Source organism: Pan troglodytes, chromosome 15, assembly GCF_028858775.2.
Source record: "Pan troglodytes isolate AG18354 chromosome 15, NHGRI_mPanTro3-v2.0_pri, whole genome shotgun sequence".
Classification (NCBI taxonomy): Eukaryota; Metazoa; Chordata; class Mammalia; order Primates; family Hominidae; genus Pan; species Pan troglodytes.
The window spans coordinates 92020200-92038350 of NC_072413.2; the positions used below are offsets into that span (position 1 = coordinate 92020200).

Here is an 18151-nt window from a genome sequence, read left to right on the forward strand (position 1 = left end):
CACCAACAGTCCCAGGCTTGGACATTTTGAGACCAAGAGCTCATTACCTGCCAGTGAATCCCAGCTTTAAGCAACTTCAAGCATGAGGAAATTCTTCCCACAGACTATCCTGGAAGAATTGGATTATTGCCAAATGGCTGGTGCTGGGGAAGTTGGCTCTTGGGAGGGGGGAATTGGATTGTGTTCTTTTTCAAATTGTGTCCTATCATTCTTTTGAGCAGTGGTTTTCAAACTTTAGTGTTCACTGGAACCACATGTGAGACTTGCTAAAAATGGAGAGAACTGTGGCTTCCTCTTAGAGACTCTGTTTCTAGGGTGAGGCCCCAGAAATCTGGATTTTTAGCATTCTCCCCAGGTGATTCCAACACAGACAGCTCCCAAATCATAGGCAGAGAAACACTGGGCATCTGAATGTCTCTTCCTTTTCCTTCCTTTTCCTCTTCCTCTCCCCTCCCTTCCCTTCCCTTCCCTTCCCTTCCCTTCCTTTCCCTTCCCTTCCCTTCCCCTCCCCTTTCCTCCCCTCCCCTCCCCTCCCCTTTACTCCCCTCCCCTTTCCTCCCCTCCCCTCCCCTTCTCTTACCTTCCTCTCCCCTCCCCTTCCCTTCCCTTCCTCTCCCCTCCCCTTCCTTTACCTTCCTCTCCCCTCCCCTTCCTCTCCCCTCCCCTCCCCTTCCTCTCCCCTTCCTCTCCCCTCCCCTCCCTTTCCCTTCCCGTCCTCTCTTTCTTTCTCTCTTTTTCTTTCTTTCAACAGAGCCTCACTCTGTAGCCCAGGCTGTAGTGCAGTGGTGTAATCTCAGCTCACTGCAACCTCCTCTTCCTGGGTTCCAGCCAGTCTCTTGCCTCAGCCTCCTGAGTAGCTGGGATTATAAGCACCTACTACCATGCCTGGCTAATTGTTGTGTTTTTAGTAGAGACAGGGTTTCACCATGTTGGTCAGGCTGGTCTTGAACTCCTGACCTCAAGTGATCTGCCCGCCTCGGCCTCCCAAAGTGCTGCTATTATAGGTGTGAGCCACTGTGCCCAGTCCTGAATGTCAAAAAGAAGAAAACTTGGTCCATATTCACCTGGCCTTCAATAGGGAAGGACTTTGAAAGCATGGAAACGACAGGAGTAACACCCAAAAACAAACTGACAACATAAAAGTTACAAATATGCCCGGTGCAGTGGCTCACACCTGTAATCCCAGCACTTTGGGAGGCCGAGACAGGTGGATCACCTGAGGTCAGGAGATCGAGACCAGCCTGGCCTACATGGCGAAACCCTGTCTCTACTAAAAATACAAAAACTTCGTCAGGCGTGGTGGCAGGCGCCTGTAATCCCAGCTACTCAGAAGGCTGAGGCAGGAGAATCACTTGAACCCAGGAGGTGGAGGTTGCAGTGAGCTGAGATTGCACCACTGCACTCCAGCCTGGGTGACAGAGTGAGACTCTGTCTCAAAAAAAAAAAAAAAAAAAAAAAAAAAAAAGTTACAAATACATCTACTTCAGAGTACATCAAAATATCAAAAGACAATAAGCTGGGGGGAAATGGTGAGGAATCTGGGAAAGGATCAATGTTTTTGATATTTATATCAATGTTTTTGATACTTATGAAGTAAAAAAAGAAAAAAAAATTGACACCAGTTGCTCATATTCAGCAAACCACGAAATAAAATGGCCTATAAACATAAAAATATTTCAACCATACAATTATTGCCTATCAAAATAAAGCAACAGACAAATGCTTTTAAGATAGGCTCACTGTAGAATTGTTTGTATAAACTCTCTGGAAAGCAATTTGCTAAGAGGTCTTGAGAGGCTTAAAAAATGTTTATGTCCTTCAGCTCAGTATGGTCAGCCCTCTGTATACATGGATTCCACACCTTTGGATTCAACCAACCGCAGATCAAAAATATTCAGAAAAAAATCCCATCTCTACTAAAAATATACAAAACTTTATCTGAGCATGGTGGCGTGCGCCTGTAATCCCAGCTACTTGGGAGGCTGAGGCAGGAGAATCGCTCATGAGGGAGGAAGAGGTTGCAGTGAGCCGAGATAGTGGGCAACAAGAGTGAAACTCCATCTCAAAGAAAAAAAAAAAAAGCCGGGCGTGATGGCTCACGCCTGTAATCCCAGCACTTTGGGAGGCCTAGGAGGGCGAATCACCTGAGGTCAGGAGTTTGAGACCAGCCAGTCCAACATGGCAAAGCCCCGTCTCTACTAAAAGTACAAAAATTAGCTGGGCATGGCGGTGCGCACCTGTTATCTTAGCTACTCGGGAGGCTGAGGCAGGAGAATTGCTTGAACCCAGGAGGCGGAGGTTGCGATGAGCCAAGATGGCGCCACTGCACTCCAGCCTGGACAACAGAGCAAGACTTTGTCTCAAAAAAAAAAAAAAAAGAAAAATTCAGGAAAAAAAGAAAAACATTAAAAATTAAAATTACAACAATTAAAAATAACACAAAATTTTAAAAATACAGTACAACAACTATACAGCATCATAGTATTAGGTATTAAAAGTAATCTAGAGATGATTTAAAGTATATGAGGGGATGTGCATAAAATTCTACACCGTTTTATATCAGGGACTTGAGTATCTGAGGATTTTTATATGTGTTGGGGGAGTCCTGAAACCAATCCCCCACAGACACTGAGGGACAACTGAAATTCCAGCTCAGGAACTTCTGTCAATAGCACCGAGCTATTATTTGGTTGAAAGTGATAGAAAGCACAACTCAGTTTAGGAGACAAATGAAACGCATTGGCCTCTGAAACTGAAAAGAGCAGGGATTCTTGCTGGAGGCACAGTTAATCAGGAGTACAATGTCAGCAGAATCCAGTCTCTTCGTTTCTGAGTTTGATCGCCCAGGTCTTGGCTTTATTCTCAGGCTCAGTGTAAACAAGACGCTTCCAGCAACCTCAGGATTGCCAGCACCCTCTGAAGCAGAAGTCAGAGAAGAGAGAATGCCTCTTCCTAGCTACTCCTTGGCCAGTCTCAGGATTCACTCTGATTAGATCACCTTGGGTCATGCACCTCTTTTTAGACAACCATTAATTAGCCGGGACTAGGCACTGTGTCATTCCTGAACTAATCTCTGTAATGAGGGGGATTCCATACTCTGGATGGCCAGGCCTGGGCCCAATTTTTGAGATTTAGTGAGATGGAATACCTTTCGTGGCTAGAGGCCATTCCCCGGGAGCCAGTGATGGATGCCACATGAACTACACGGAATCAAACTAGGTGAGGGGCGGTTCCCCCAAAGGGAAATCAGGGCACTGACTCACTGAATTCAGGGGGAGGTTGGACTTGGTACTGGGCAAACAGAAGCAAGAAATGCCCATGACAGATGCCAACAAAGTTTCTGCACAAAGATGTTCATCACATTGTTATAGTAGCCCCAACTGGAAAACCCTAAGAATCCTAGAAGAAGAGATTAACGAATTATGCCAAAACATGTTAAGATTCTGCAGCCATTAACATATTTTCAAAAATATTTAATGTTAGAAAAATGTACAAGGTATAAAGCTAAGTGAAAACAGAAACCAAGAAGGAGTTTTAAAAAGGTAGACTAGAAACTCAATTTAGTAAAAATTATACATATATAAGAGTAGAAGGAAATCTACTAAAACAATGCTCTAAGCAGGAGGATCAAGACCCTTGGGGAGAGCAGCATATATTAGACCCACCTAGTGTAGTAGACGAAGTGATCAGCCCCAGTAGTGTACATCCACACTCTTGCCAGGCCTCCTGGTGGACAGAACAGTCATCCCCATCTCTTGACTTGGGTTGGCTGTGTGCTTTGGCCCATAAAATATCAGTGGATTATGACACGGAGGCTTAAAACATAATTGTGCAGTGCACTTACCACCCGTGAGCTCGCCCATGAAGAGAACCTGCCTCAGGGAGCCCCCCCTCTTTCCAGGAGGATGACAGTCATGTGGTGCAGAGATGGACCCAACCTGCAGCTGGCAGGCACCTAAATCAGTCAATCCTCAGCCAACCCACAGACTCATGAGTGAGAGACAAATGCTTCTTCTACCTGCAAGCCAGGGCAAGTTTGAGGTAGCTTGTTACACAGCATGATAGCAATAGCTGCCTGAGACACCTGCACACTTGTTCAAATTCCGTGTTTTCTCCAACCTAAGCATCACCCCTTGTGGGAAACCAGGCCATCCAAGGGCATGGATCCTGTGTCTCAGGAATGCTGGGATGCATAAAAGTGGAGAAGAGCTCTGCCGTGTTAACAGTGGTTATCTCCAGATTGTAGGATTTTTTATTTTCTTCTTTATACTTTTGTGTATTTTCCAAAGTTTCTGTGATTAACACGTTTTTTTATAACCAGAAAGAAATACTGTATTAAAAAATTAGAAACCAACTCTTCTTGGCACCTCACCAATCCTCACCCTTGGTGTCCCCAAGAACAAGAGGAATTGTCAAATCCTTCACCCACGTAACTGTCTTCAAGTCTCTGGAGAAAGGTACTTGGCGCTCCACATATTGGGTTTTCTCAAAGTTCATTAACTCTAGTTCTTGTATGAGCACCTGCCCTGACACCACCACCACTGGCTCCTGCTCTCTGAAGGGGTCCCCTTTGGTCTCTAACTTTAAATCTTGGCGTCCCAACCTGAGTCCTATTCTCCAGGTAAGGAGGCTGGCCAGACAGGGATTACAGGAAATATGTTGGAGAGGCTTCCCTGCCATGGCCTCAGCTGAAAAGGTGCTGGGCATTCCAGCTCCACTCCCACCCCCTTCACTGGGGGCCAGATGCCCGGCCCAGCCCTGCTCTTGGCTCAGGAGCAGCCAGGCCACTTGGGAGGCCTGTGCTCCCAGGCTGTAAGTGCCAGTCTGGCCAAAGCCACTCCATGGGAATGTCTCAAACGTCTCCAAACCTGGGGGTTCCTCCATTTCCCTTGACTGGAGTCTCCAGAAGGTGCTGGCACTGTTGCCGTGCCCTTTGCTGCCAAAACTTGCTCAGCCCTCGCTGGCGGCTGCTGGACTTTCTGTAGGACTCAGTCATGCATGGGATGCTGCATTCACAGATCCAAGAGAGGGAGCCTCATCCCCACCTGCTCTCCAGCACCATGAACAGTGCACATGCTGAGGGCAGGAGCCCTGTGTCCTTTGTCTCCAACTCCCTGTGCCTACCCGGGGGGCTGGCACAAAGCAGGTGGTGCTCGGTGTTGAAGGAACAGGTGCGTGTGTGCATGAACAAGGGAGTTAGGTTCCTCACGGGGTACCAGAATGCTGCTTAACTGGCTACCGTGCGTCCCTGAGTTGTCCCCGCAACCTGTGAGCCAGAAAGTTTTTCCTAATCCCCTTTTATAGGAGGAAACTGCAGCTCAGTGTGAAAATGTGCCTTGTCTGAGGTTACACAGACAGTCAGTGGTTGAGCCTGGACATGAATGCAAGTGCATTGGGCTCCAAATTGAACCACTGTCACTGTCACAGGACAGTTCAGTAGTAAAGGAACTGTAAGAACAAGAGCTCACGTGTGGGATGCTTGCTGGATGCTAAGCTCATTACAGCTTAGGCAGCTTTCCCTGCAGGAGTGTTTATCCCATTGTACAGATGAGGCTCAGACAGGTTAAAAGCTTTCCCAAGGTCACACAGCCATCATGTCTGCCTCCTTTCAGAGTTAGAGCTCTCAGCCACTATAGGCTGAAGGGAGCATGATAGTGAATCGTGATCTAGAGGCAGATTGGATGGCTCAAGCGCAAATGGAAGACAGCCCACAGACAGAATCAAGGGATGAGTGTGTTATTGTGTATCCCTGCCCAGGTGTGGTCTGAGGACCACATCATGGGCATCCCCTGAGAGCTTGTGAGAAAGGCCGAATCCGCATTCAAGTGAGGTCCCCAGGCGATCCGTGTGCGCGGTAAGGGTTGCAAGTGCTGGTCGGATTTGCTCTGAGGTGGGTCTGAGTCTAGCATTGCCTTCCAGTGAGAAAGTGACTCTTGTGGACAGCTGGCATCATCCAAGGCTTCTGCTGCAGGGGCTGTGACCCAAGAGACATGAGGACCCTGGCCAGCCAACCTTCGACCCCCAGCTTGCACTGGTGTGGACACACACTCAAGCTGCAGGACACAGGGCGGGATAAGCCCCAGTCCTGAGTGTGCTTTTGGGGAGTTTCCTTCTGCCCTGATGGCTGTTTTTCCCATCCCTCTCTTCCCTGGCCACTTCCTGTCTCACCTCCTCCATGAAGCCTTGCCAGTTGTCCCTGCCCTAGGCAGAGACAGCAGAGCTCTCCCTGGGCTTCCAGCCTCTCCCACAGGCTCCTGAGAGCACCTGCCTTGTTACAGTCATCACTTAGTTGTTTACACTCTTCTCTTCCCCGCTGGAAGGAGAAGTTCTCAAGAGGAAAAGCTTTGTCTTAACCACATACCCAGAGCCCAGTGTGAAGCCCAGTCCAGAACAAGCCCTCGGTAAATCTGTGTTGTACATCCTCATGTCCTCAGAACACATGATGAATGAATGAAATTCTCAAGAATAGGAGTAAATCTCTAAGTGAACATTTTAAGAAAGGTGTAGAAGTCAAAAGTGAGGGATATTTAAGGGAGGGCAGAAGAATATTAGCTACAACTTGGTCTTCGGGATCAACTGTGTCCTGTGCACAGGGCACCACACCACCTCCCGGGATGAGCTGCCTCTCTAGCACCCATTGGAGGAGCCCTGCGCAGCCGGCCAAGTGCCCATGAGTTTTCCAGGGGAATTACTGGGGGAAGAGTTCCCTCGCCCAGCCTCCACAGCATCATAAATCACAGGAATTCTGTCACCTGTCACCCTAGGCTGCTGCCAAGGAATATGGAGGGAGAAGACTCATGAGCCAAGGCGAGGATGGCATCTGTCTCCTGGGAGCCAGCAGGACTTATCCTGGGCTGAGTGCAGCCAAACAGGCCCATGGGGCCCTTTCAAGTCCCTCAGACTCCCTGGCCCTACTGACCTTTAACATGGAATTGGGATGGGAAGGGCTAGAAAAACAGGATGGGCACCCTAGGGCGGTGTGTTTGTGTGTGTGTGCGTGTATTTAAATTACTGTCTGTTCCTAGATTATTCACGGTGGCTGGATAGATTATCACCAATTCTAAAGAATGGATTTGGGAAGATTTGACTAAAAATAAGATCTCATGATAGCTATAAAATTGGCTGATGAGGGGGTGAGGTCGAGAGCTCTCTAACTTTCTTTTCTTTCACATAGAGCAGTGTAGCACATCATTGAAAGGATTTCAAGGCTGGGCGCGGTGGCTCACGCCTGTAATCCCAGCACTTTGGGAGGCTGAGGCGGGCGGGTCACGAGGTCAGGAGATCGAGACCATCCTGGCTAACACAGTGAAACCCCGTCTCTACTAAAAAAAAATACAAAAAATTAGCCGGGTGTGGTGGCGGGCGCCTGTAGTCCCAGCTACTGGGGAGGCCGAGGCAGGAGAATGGCGTGAACCCGGGAGGCGGAGCTTGCAGTGAGCTGAGCTCGCGCCACTGCACTCCAGCCTGGGAGACAGAGCGAGACTCCGTCTCAAAAATATAAAAAAAATTTTTTTTTAAATTTCAAAAAGTTGATATAAGACCTCTAACAATTTAAATGTTACTGTCACGTCCTGCACTGGATATGGTGTGAGGTGTCCTCCATCATTATTTGTTTCTGCATGATTGATTTCAATTTTTCTATTTCCTATGAGCACCCATAAGAAATTATGTTAGGCAAGATGCTGCTATCTAGAAGATGAACAAACTTTAATTTTCTTCCAGCAAATACTATAAAGGTGAGAATTGCGAGAGTCGAAAAGCCAGTTTGACAGGAACAAGTGGTCAGCCTGGGAAAGGCAGGTGCTTTCAAGGGCAACCAACACTGATGCCTGGGCTCCGAGGGAGATAGTAATTAGCTCAAGGTCACACAGCAAACAGGCAGCAGAACCCAAGTCTGGCTGACCTTAAGGCTGGGATGCTTTTCCTGATCAAAGCTTCTCAGACTTTCCCCCAACATCCCTAACGGCAAAGGAGAGTGAACTCGGACCTGCAGGGCACTGGCGCGGAGGCCGGAGGGGAAGCACAGGATTTCTTTGCAGTTTCATCAGAAAATTTTATATAAGTGAATTTGCATTCTATTTCATAATGCGTTGCTCTAGTACAAAAATTATGTTTTGTCCTTGTAACAATCTCACAGTAAAAGAAATTATCCAGGAAGCTGCACTTCAAGTCCCACCTGGCAGAGCTTGGAGACCCGGGACCTCTAGGGAGTAGCTGCCCTCACCCCACACAAGCCTCCACTATCTGTAAACACAGGCTCCTGTTTCAAGAAGTTTTTACCAACCACTCCAAGCCCAAGTTTTTCTGAGCTTTGCTCTCCAGGGGCCTGGAGCATTTCTCGAAATCACAAAGCCTCGAGCTTTTCCATTTTTTATGTTCTAGGAGATGTTATTTGGGGAATTCCCTCAGGCACTGCGCTCTGCTCCGTCTAATGGAGGCTGAGCTGCGCTGGTGTCCGGTTGCCCCATCCAGCCAGCCAGGTGGGCCCCCACTCTCCTGCAGCTCCACATCCAGCCCACCACCAAGCCCTGTCCATGTCCCCTCCTGCTCTTGGACCTTTTTCCACTTTTCCCCATCTCTGTGCCCCACCTGGACTTGACCACGCCCATCTCTGGCCTGGACCACTACAGCAGCCTCCTTCCTGGTTTTCTGCTTCCACTCTTGCCCTCTCAAACCCATTCTCCTCACAGCAGCCCCAGCAATTCCTCAAATAAACAAAATCAGTCGTGCCCACCCTCCCTCTTGCCCCTTCCATGGCTCCCTATTGCCCACATGTCAACCCATTTTCCAATGCCTACAAAGCCTGCATGGCCTTGGCCACCTTTCCAGCCTGATATGAAGCACTCACTTTTCCCCTTTATTCCTGTGCTCCAGCCAGACTGGCCCCTCCCAGTTGCTAGAATTCACCAGGCTCCTTTTCAGGAGGTTCACTGATACTGTCCTAGCTAACTGTATTGTTGTGCCTTTAGCCCTTGCCTACTCCCACTCATTTATTCAGGGCATTTTTCCTGAGTGCCTGCTACGTGCCTCGCACTGTGCTAGGTACTCAGTGTACTGTGGTGACCTAGTTCTTGCCCTCTTGGAGCTTATTATCTAACAGGTGGAGAGATACACGGGAATAATCACGAACTGTGAGAAATGCTAGGATGGGAAATAGCAAAGTGCAATGGAAGAGACTATCAGGGTGGGGACAGGGAAGAGGACAAATGAAGCCTCTTCCAACTCATCCTTAGACCTCAGCTCAAAACTCACCTCCTCTGAGACGCCTCCCCTCCCTGCTAGACAGGCCAGGCCCTTGCTCATCTGCTCTACAGTTCCCTGTTCTCTTCTTCCCCAGCACTTGCCATAATTTGCAATTAGACATTGATTTGTGCAACTAGAGCAGTGGGGAGGAATGTGCTGTAGAATACCTACTCTGCCTCCAGTGGGAGCTTGGGGAGGTGTCCCCATCCCCAAGCCTGTGTTCATCCACACAATCATCTAGAGATGTATCATTAACCCATGCCATAGAGGAACTGACTGAGGCTGGGAACAAGAGAGGCGGTGTGAGTCATCTAATGCTGCCTAACAAATTATCCCAAAGCTTAGCAAAACAATCACCATTTATTATCTTATTCCTATGCGCCAGGGATCTGGTCATGGCTGAGAAGGGTCCTTTGGCTCTGGGTCTTTCCAGAGGCTTTGATCAAACTGTTAGCCAGGGCTGCAGTCTCACCTGAAGGATCGACCAGGGAGAATCAGCTCCCAATTTCACTCACACAGCCATTGGCAGATGAGGTTCCTCCCTGGCTGTTTGACTGAAGGCCTCAGTTCTTTGCCAGCTGTTGGTGGGGGTATCTCCCTCAGCTCCTGGCCCTGTGGATCTTTCCATAGAGCAGTTCCTAACATAGCAATTGAGGGAGTGAGGGTGAGCCAGCAAGCTGGAAGCCACAGGCTTTGGGAATCCTAATCTCAGAAATGACAGCCCATCACTTTGCTGTGCTGTATTGGTTAGAAGCAAGGTCCAGCCCACACTCAAAGGAAAAGATTACCCAAGGGCTTGAACACAGGAGATAGAGGGGGCGGGTAGTCACTGGGAACCATTTAGAGGCTACTGATCACAGAGGTCACATAATCTTCCCAAGCTCTCGTCGCTAGAATGTGTTCCAGCTGCCTTTGGGAGCTGGGCTCTCTGTGCCCACCACAGGGAGCGAGGACAGGGCAGGAACAGGCAGCTTTCTCCAAGCCTGGGGGCCTCCTGCTACTGGTCTTGGCCTTTCTGAAAACCACAGCAAATGCACCTGCTCCCATAGAAACTAGAGATGGTTTCCTGCCCAGCCCAGGAGGCTGAATGGGTTACAAGCATTTGCCATGTGAGCTGAAAAACGCTAGCTTTCAAAACCCAGGCCCTGCGGAACCCACAAAGGGGTGAATGGCTGGAAAACGGGCCCATCTGTTACCCTCCTGGGGCTGTGTGTAAACTGAAGAGGGGGTTATGCCATGGTCCTAACCCAGCCTTACAAAATGACTTCTCCTCCCGATTTTCTTGCCTTACACTTGAAAAGCCATTCATGCCTCCTCTGGGGCCCTCTCTGGGGGTTCAAGAAATCCCACAGTTCTTTTGTTTCTCCTCTCAAAAACGAATGCACTATATATCCTGTATCCCTGGGCTGGTGGAAAATTAACTCTCAGTTATTTGGGGGAACTCCCTCCCCATCTTCACCCCCAACCCCATTGGGGTGGCATAGTCTGGGGCAACTTAGTGCAGAACAATTGGAGGTTATTTCCCCAGGAGAATGTAAGCTGAGTGACAGCAGCGACTTTCGTCAGTTTCATGCAGTGATGTGCAGTGGGTGCCTGGCACATAGTTGATGTCCAGTAACTCTTTGCGGAATGTTGAATGAATGCCTTTTGCCTTGTTGCTACACCCCTCACCCAAAACATGCTCCTAAGGGAAGGACAAAGGAGTCTCCGCCAGGCTAGGGGCCCGAGTTCCCTTAGGCAATACAGGCTTGTCCTCTCAGGATCCAACATGTGACTTGTGAGTGAGGAGTCACTGTACTGCACTACGAGTCTCTTCTGTCCTAGGACACCTGCTTCTACCCTTCCTGGATTCCAGAAACTTATCCCTACTCAGCCAGATCCACCTCCCCATTCCCTAATCCCCCCAGTCCCACTGTTCTTCCTAGAAAGATCCTCTTTTCTCAAAAACAAAAGCCTCTTTCTCACCTTTGCCCTTGGGGGTGGGAGCCAGGACAGCCATTGGCTCCAGGGCCAGCCCCCAGCTCTGCTCCCTGGGACTGGGGCAAGGGAGGAGTGAGGGGAGGGCTAATTCTAGCTCTTCTTTTTGATCTTTCCCAGCAGTGAAACAACACCTGAATTTGTATCTCAACAAGTTTTCCAGCTCAAGGTTGCAGGAGGAGAGTGCTGACACCCAGCAGAGGAAACTCAAAGTCTGAGTCGAGCCTGCACTCTGCATGGAGGTGAAGTGCTTTACTTCCTGGGGGCCTGGTCTTCCTACCAAGCACCCTTCCCGCAGCTGGCGGGGTGGGGAAGGCGTTGTCAAGTGAATAAAATAGCACAGTGTAACCAGCATTGGGAAAATGGCCGCTCTTGCCAGCATGGGTGTGGCTGCCTGAAATGCCTGCATCATAGCTTCATTCCATTGATCTAGGGAAATGGCAGACAACCCCCTTTTCAGGCACCCAAACACCATCCTTGTTGGGGCTCCTCCCTGTCACATGCAAATCTATACCAGCTAACAGAAGCTGTGAGTCTCAGGCCTCATGGTGACCTTGTCCCCTTTAGGCTTAGTCACATCAGGAGGAAGGAGACTCAGGCCCCGAATAGCCACCAAGCAAAGCCCACATTTGTTAGGCACTTACTGAATGCCAAGTACAATGTTAGTGCTTTTCACGATCATCTCATGTAATCTCTGAGATAGGAATGAACACTCCCACTTTACAGGTGAGGAAACCGAGGCCCAGAGAGGTATGACTTGCTCAAGGAGTAATGCCATGGGAAGGGTGACATGAACATACTTGACTCCGCTGCCCACACTCAATTACCATGGCCTCCTGCTCCCTCCAAATCCCAATAGCAAGGGATCAGCACCAAAGGAGGACAGACATGGTGGGGAAATTCAAAGGGATTCATGACCATCTGGGCAATCCGGGAAGGCCTCATGGACAATGACCCAGGATTTGAAGGACAGGTGGTATCTGACAAGTGGGCATTCCAGGAGGAGCAAAGGTACAGAGAGGTGTGAAAGCACAAGGAAGTTTCCAGGCCCTCAAAGCCATCCCTGTAAGCTCATGTATTACTGGACAAGTGGGGAAGTCAGGGAGAGAAGGTGAGAAAGGTGGGCTGGGGCTCCATTGCAGAGAGTGGGATGACGTCAACCTGGGAGAGCTCTCTGGGTCTGACCAGGCTGAGAAGGGCCAGACCGTGAGTGGCATGGGCAGCAGAACCCAGCCCTCAAATCTGGGGCATCTAGTACCCAGGTACACAGGTCCTTTGCTGGAAGACAGGACACCCAAAGCCTCCTGCTTCTCTGGACTTGTGAAGCCCCAGCTGCCATTCCCTGACCCCTCCACCCAGACACCTGGACAACAGGGAGAAGGGGTGCAGGAAAGTTGGAGCAAATTCATTCCAGACATAACACATGGATCCCCTGCCATGGGCAGCCCCTAACGATGCTGTCCGCATTTTCGATGCAGACCCAGCTTGAAAACCCACTGAACCCTTCTGCAACTTTTTTCCTTCTAACCAGGCTTTAGAGAGCTTACGAGGAATCTTGATTAGTTAGACTAAGGAAATTACATTTTCCCTGCTAATTGAGCTAAATTTGAGGAAATATTCTGTTACGCATACACTGAGATTCTTGTAAGATTGTGTGTGTGTGTGTGTGTGTTTAAAGCCTTCATTACTACAAATATTAAAACAAAACAAAACATTTTTAACCACCCAGATTGTCCAACCCTCTCACTGAGTGAGGAACCAGAAGACCAGAAAGGGCCTGGGCATTGCCTGGGGTCACACAGCAGTGAGTGGCAGAGCCCAAGGGCCCAGAATTCCTCATGGACTCCAGCCCAGTGCTCCTTCCACACTCCCATGCTGGCTTGGTTTGGAACTGCTGGGGCCTGAGGAAGGGCAGAGAGTGAGCCCAGGACTCCGGGCTTAGTGCAGCCAAACTTGAGGGCTCATCAAAGCCTTGGCTGAAAAGACTCTTCACCCATACCCCTCACTCAGACACCATGGAACCTGGCTCAGTCATTCCTCCACAGAGGGAAGCTAACACGCCTTGGAATGAGCACTGGTTGGGGAGTCAGGAGTCCGGGCATCCAGCCCAGCCAGGCCACTTCTTAGCTCAGCAGCACTGGGCTGCTCCTGTCACCTCTCTGCCTTCCTCGACAGTAAAAAAAAAAAAAAAAAGAGAAACCCCCCGAAAACAAATGGGGGTCAGGGGCGGGGGCAGGTAACACAGCCCCTGTAGTCACATGCAGAGTGAATTCGAAACCAGCTCTGGAGTCACACTGCCTGGGACTGAATCCCACTTCAGTGCTATGTGACTAAGGCAAGGAACTTAAACTCTCTGTACATGTTTCCTCACCTGTGAAATAGGGATAATAATAACAGGACCTACCCCCATAAACCAGTTGTGAGGAAATTAAGTAAGATAATTCTGTATATGTGGAGAGTTCAGGATAGCGCCTGATACATAGTAGGTGTTCTGCATAACTGTGTAAATAACTGTAAAAAATTACCTGCTATTGTTAGTGCTCCTTGAGCCTCCATTGACCTCACACTCCCTACCCAGGACATGATACATGCTTGGAAGACTCAGATGTCTGTATGCCCAGAGCCTAGCACTGTACCTGGGACTTACGTAGTAAGAGTGGGGTGCGGGGGGCAGGGGCGGGGGGCAGCAGCAGGAAGGGGAATTGCTCAATACACGCTCCTGGAAATATTAATTTTTTGAAGTGGGTGCATGCAATGCACTGAGCCCCCCTCCCCTACAAACCCTCCCTCCCACACCCAAGCAGCTCCTCCAGGACTCAAGGGCTGGTGAATGAATCTTTGAATGATAAATATTCCTATTTTGATGTCCATTAATAATGAGCTTGTAGGCAAGATAAGTCATCTAGACCTGGTTCACGGATATCCCTACAATTCCAGAGCCACAGAGTCAACGATCCTGGACATTCATTCATTCAACAAACATTAACTGGGTGCGTGGCAACCTACTGATTCATGAGTTGGAAGAGGGTAAAATATTATATAGAAGCCATACTTAATGTTATTGGACACGTGTTCCCTAAGCGCCTATCCTCTGATCTTGTGCAAACTATACTTATGTGACCTTGTTTATGAATTAATGACGGCCAGCTAATCCTTCAGAAGACTCCAATTTTAGGTTTGCGCAAAAGCCCTTCAGCCTTTACAAACGAGGACCTGTCTTTCTGGGTTGAGCTAACTCCTCTGCTAGTTAAAAGCTTTCTGTGTCTTTAAAAGGGGGAGGCATCCTATCAAATGGGCCCTAACGCATAGGCTGAAGGCACGTGAAGTCCCACCCACTTTCTATGACGTCCTGCGTCCCGGCTTCTGATTGCCCGCCTGAGACGTCAATCGCAGGGCGTGTGTCTTGCTGGGACACAGTGGAGGTCTAACCTTTGGTTTGCGGAGCGGTCGGGTGTATTCGCCGCCGCCCCCACGCCCTCGAGGTCCCCGCCACCGAACCAGCGGCGGAGCCCGCCCGCGCCTCCCGCGGCATTCCCGCACCGGATCGCTCCTCGCTGGGGCGGGACCTGGCCTGGCGGCTCTGGTCACTATGGTCAGTGATCGTGGGGGATCGCGAAGGGGGAGCGGGCAGGGGGCGCGGTGGGCGGGGTCGCTGCCGGAGCGGGTGCACCCGCGGGACGGGGGTCGGACGCGAGGCTCAGCCCCCAGCTCGCCCCCGCCGCTTTCCGACCCCCTGAAATACGGAGTCCGGACGGACACTGAGGGCCAAGTCGCGCCCCCCTGTACCCCGTGGATGTGCAGCTAAGGAGGTGCAGCTCGGCCCCGAGCCCCCGCCCCCAGTGTGTCCGCCCCAGGTGGCCCGGGGCGCCGCCTCGACGGCGCTGGGTGGGCGCCCTCGACGGAAGCAGGGACAGGGAGGCTGCAGCACTACGGGTCGCCTCCTCTTTGTTAAGTAGCCCCCCAGTCAGCAGTCCACGGCCCCACCCACCCGACGGCTCGGCCGTCAAAGACCTCCTGGCCCCTGCCCCAACCCCAAGGGAGGATCTAGGGGTTGCACGGGGGACCAGGTCGTCTGCTCCGTGGGCGACTAGACCGTCTCCATCTTTGGAGTCAGGACCCACGTAGAGAGGATGCCTCAAGTTGTGAGGCGCATGAGTTAGGGGTCGGGGAAAAGAAAATACTCAGGAATCCCTGATGGAGAGCCTTGTCTGCGCAGAACGAGGCCCAGAGACCCTCTGAGCCAGGCTAACCCTGGGCTTGGGCAGGTGGGGAAACTGAGGCCAGACAGGGCAGGGCTGGTACTGATTGTGGTGGACCTGGGGCTTGAACCCAGGCTCTGGACTCTCAGTTCAGTGCTCTTTGTGTTACATCGGCTCACCTTCCAGGTTGCCGTGGGGTCAGGCATCCTGCAGGGGACTGGGTGGCACGGCTGCCTAAGACCCTTCAACCCTGAGCAGGGGGAGCCTGTGGAGTGAGGGCTGGGTGGCTTGAGTCGGGGCCACACAGCCCCAGGTTCAAGTCTCACTTCCACCTGTTGGAAAGCGAAGAGGCTTTGGTTGGTCCGCTCTCCCCCTCAGCACCGTTTTGCACATCTGTGTCATGGGAACCATGTGAGATGATTAGCTGGAGCTTTTCCTGTGACAACAGAGTCCTGGAAATGGGTGTGCACAGATGCCTGGTTCTTCAAGCTTAGCCTCCTCTCTCCTATGACTGGGCAGGAAAATGGGTCACCACGGCAGCATGCTGCCGGGCTGGGGCATGGGTCAAAGCCTGGTCATGGCCTGGCATGATCTGGGTGTGGCATAGGCAGCCAGGGCACTCGAGCTGGGACTGTCCTTGCCAAGCCAGCCTGCTGCTTGGGGCGTAGCTGGGGGCCTCTGGAGCATCTGGAAGCACCAGCTTCCTGCTTCCACTTGGTGCCCAAGGGTTTACCTGGTTGAGCTGCTCCTGGAAGGCAGCCCAGGTGTTTCTGCATCACCCACCAGGGAGTGGTGGAGCTGGGGTAATGATGGGCTTAGCCACCCGGGAGCTGGAGGCTGGCATGCCCTCTGGCCACCACTCGGCAGCTGAGAGCACAGCAGAGGCAGTAGCTGCTCTTTGTGCCATGCAGTGAGGCCGCTCACTCTGCTCCCTATCTGCCCTGACTCAGGAGACTGGAAGTTAGATGGCAGATGGGGTCCAAAGCCCTCACCCCTCACCGGGGGCTTGGGTGCCTTGGAGAAGGATGAAGTGGTTAACCCACTAAAATATGACGTCTGTCTGGTAATCACAGGGGTGGAGGCCATGCAGGGTCTTTTCCCTTCCCTTCACATGGCATTTATTGAGCACCTACTGCATGCGGGGACCATACTGGGCCCTGTGCTGCATGGTGGGTTTTTATGTTGAACTTGCATTGTGTGGATGGTGGTGACAGAAGGAATATCCTTGGAAAATACAGCATCTTCTTTGCTTTCCTGTTTCTACATCACTGGGCTAAGCTTGAGGAAGGGCGCCCCGTGGAAGACACAAAGACACTTGGGAAGGTAGGGGTGAGACAAGGACCAGACCTCTGGCAGGGACTGCAAATAGCTAGGGGTCTCGTGCACTCAAGGTGCATTTCATGTTTGACGAATGAATGAGTCAGACATAAGCAGGAAAACCACAGGGTCCTATTGTGCTTTGTTCTGTTATTTGTCAAACAGGCCCCCAGTGGGCGCCTTTGTCAGGCCTGTGCTGGGCACTGTGACACTGATGAGAAAGACAAGGTGCCTGCCCGCTGTAGGAGCTCACTGCCTGCTGGCCAAGACAGCTGGACACAAGCAGTGTCTGAGCTACAGGTCATGGCCTAAGAGGCCTAAGGACATTGGGAACACAGTGAGAGGTCAATATGCTCTGAGGGAGTGGGGGTGTTGGAAGGTTCTGCAGAGGAGGTCTTTTGAGCTGAGTTGAAGGATGTATATGAGTGTTCAAGAAGGATTTGGGAAGGGCACATTCCTTTTGGCGGGTGCGGGGGGACAGTGGGCTATCAGGCCTTGAAGCACGGTCAAGAATGGGGGATTTTGGCAAAGGTGAACAGCCTCTGAAGATGCAAGGAGATTGAGGGAGGCAGGGAAATTGAGTCTAGAAAATTCGGTGGGGTCAGGATGTTCTGTGCAGGGCCTCACTTGCTGTGCTGTGGGGTTTGGGTTTTATTCCACCAATGAGGGGGAAACCATAACATAATTTTGACAAGTAAGAGATGGTTGACTTGGACGACCTCTCTGACGATGAAGTGGACACAGGGTTGGAGGTAGCCAGGCTGGAGTCAGAGCCTGGCTAGTCCCATGCATGCATCTGTCTATTCATTCATGCAGTGTGTGAGCTTCCCAGGCTGCCATAACAAGGTACCACAAACTGGTGTAGAGCAACAGAAATGGATTCTTACAGTGCTGGAGGCTGGAAGCTCAAGATCAAGGTGTCAGCAGGGCCATGCTCCCTCTGAAGGCGCTAGGGAAGGTTCTGTTCCAGGCCTCCCTCCAAGCTTCTGGTAGCTCCTTGGCTTGTGGTTGCAGAACTCTGATCTTCACGTGGTGTTCTTCCTGTATGCCGGTCTGTGTCCTAATTTCCTCTTTTTATAAGGACACCAGTCGTATTGAATTAGAGGCCCACCCTACTCCACTATGACCTCATCTCAGCTAATTACATCTGCAATGACCCTATTTCCAAATAAGATCCCATTCTAAGGTACCAAGGATTAGGAATTCAACATATGAATTTTGGTGGGGGGGACACAGTTCAACCCATAACACTCAGTATACATTTCTGGAGCATGGCTGTGTGCCAGGCACTGAGGAGCCAGCACTGACAGGCAGACAAAGTCCCTGCCCTCATGGAATTGGCATTCCAGTGGAGGGAGCCGGGCAGCATGCGGGTAAACAGGCGAGCCTATGAGATCATGCCATGAAGAAATAAA

The 18151-nt window shown here is 50.8% G+C and overlaps 1 protein-coding gene across 2 annotated transcripts in view; it reads left to right on the plus strand.

The window, feature by feature from the left end:
* Window positions 1-3857: 3857 nt before the first annotated feature.
* Window positions 3858-18151, plus strand: part of OTUB2 (OTU deubiquitinase, ubiquitin aldehyde binding 2) — a 30390-nt gene continuing 16096 nt past the window's right edge. The window contains exons 1-2 of one of the 2 annotated variants that reach the window (XM_016926661.4): window positions 3858-4457; window positions 11341-11462. In XM_016926661.4, the coding sequence (XP_016782150.1) occupies window positions 11457-11462 (6 nt within the window). In that variant the 5' untranslated portion in view covers window positions 3858-4457; window positions 11341-11456. Of the gene's footprint in view, window positions 4458-11340; window positions 11463-14572; window positions 14813-18151 lie in introns of those variants that run through there. The other variant, XM_522936.8, reaches the window with a different exon arrangement.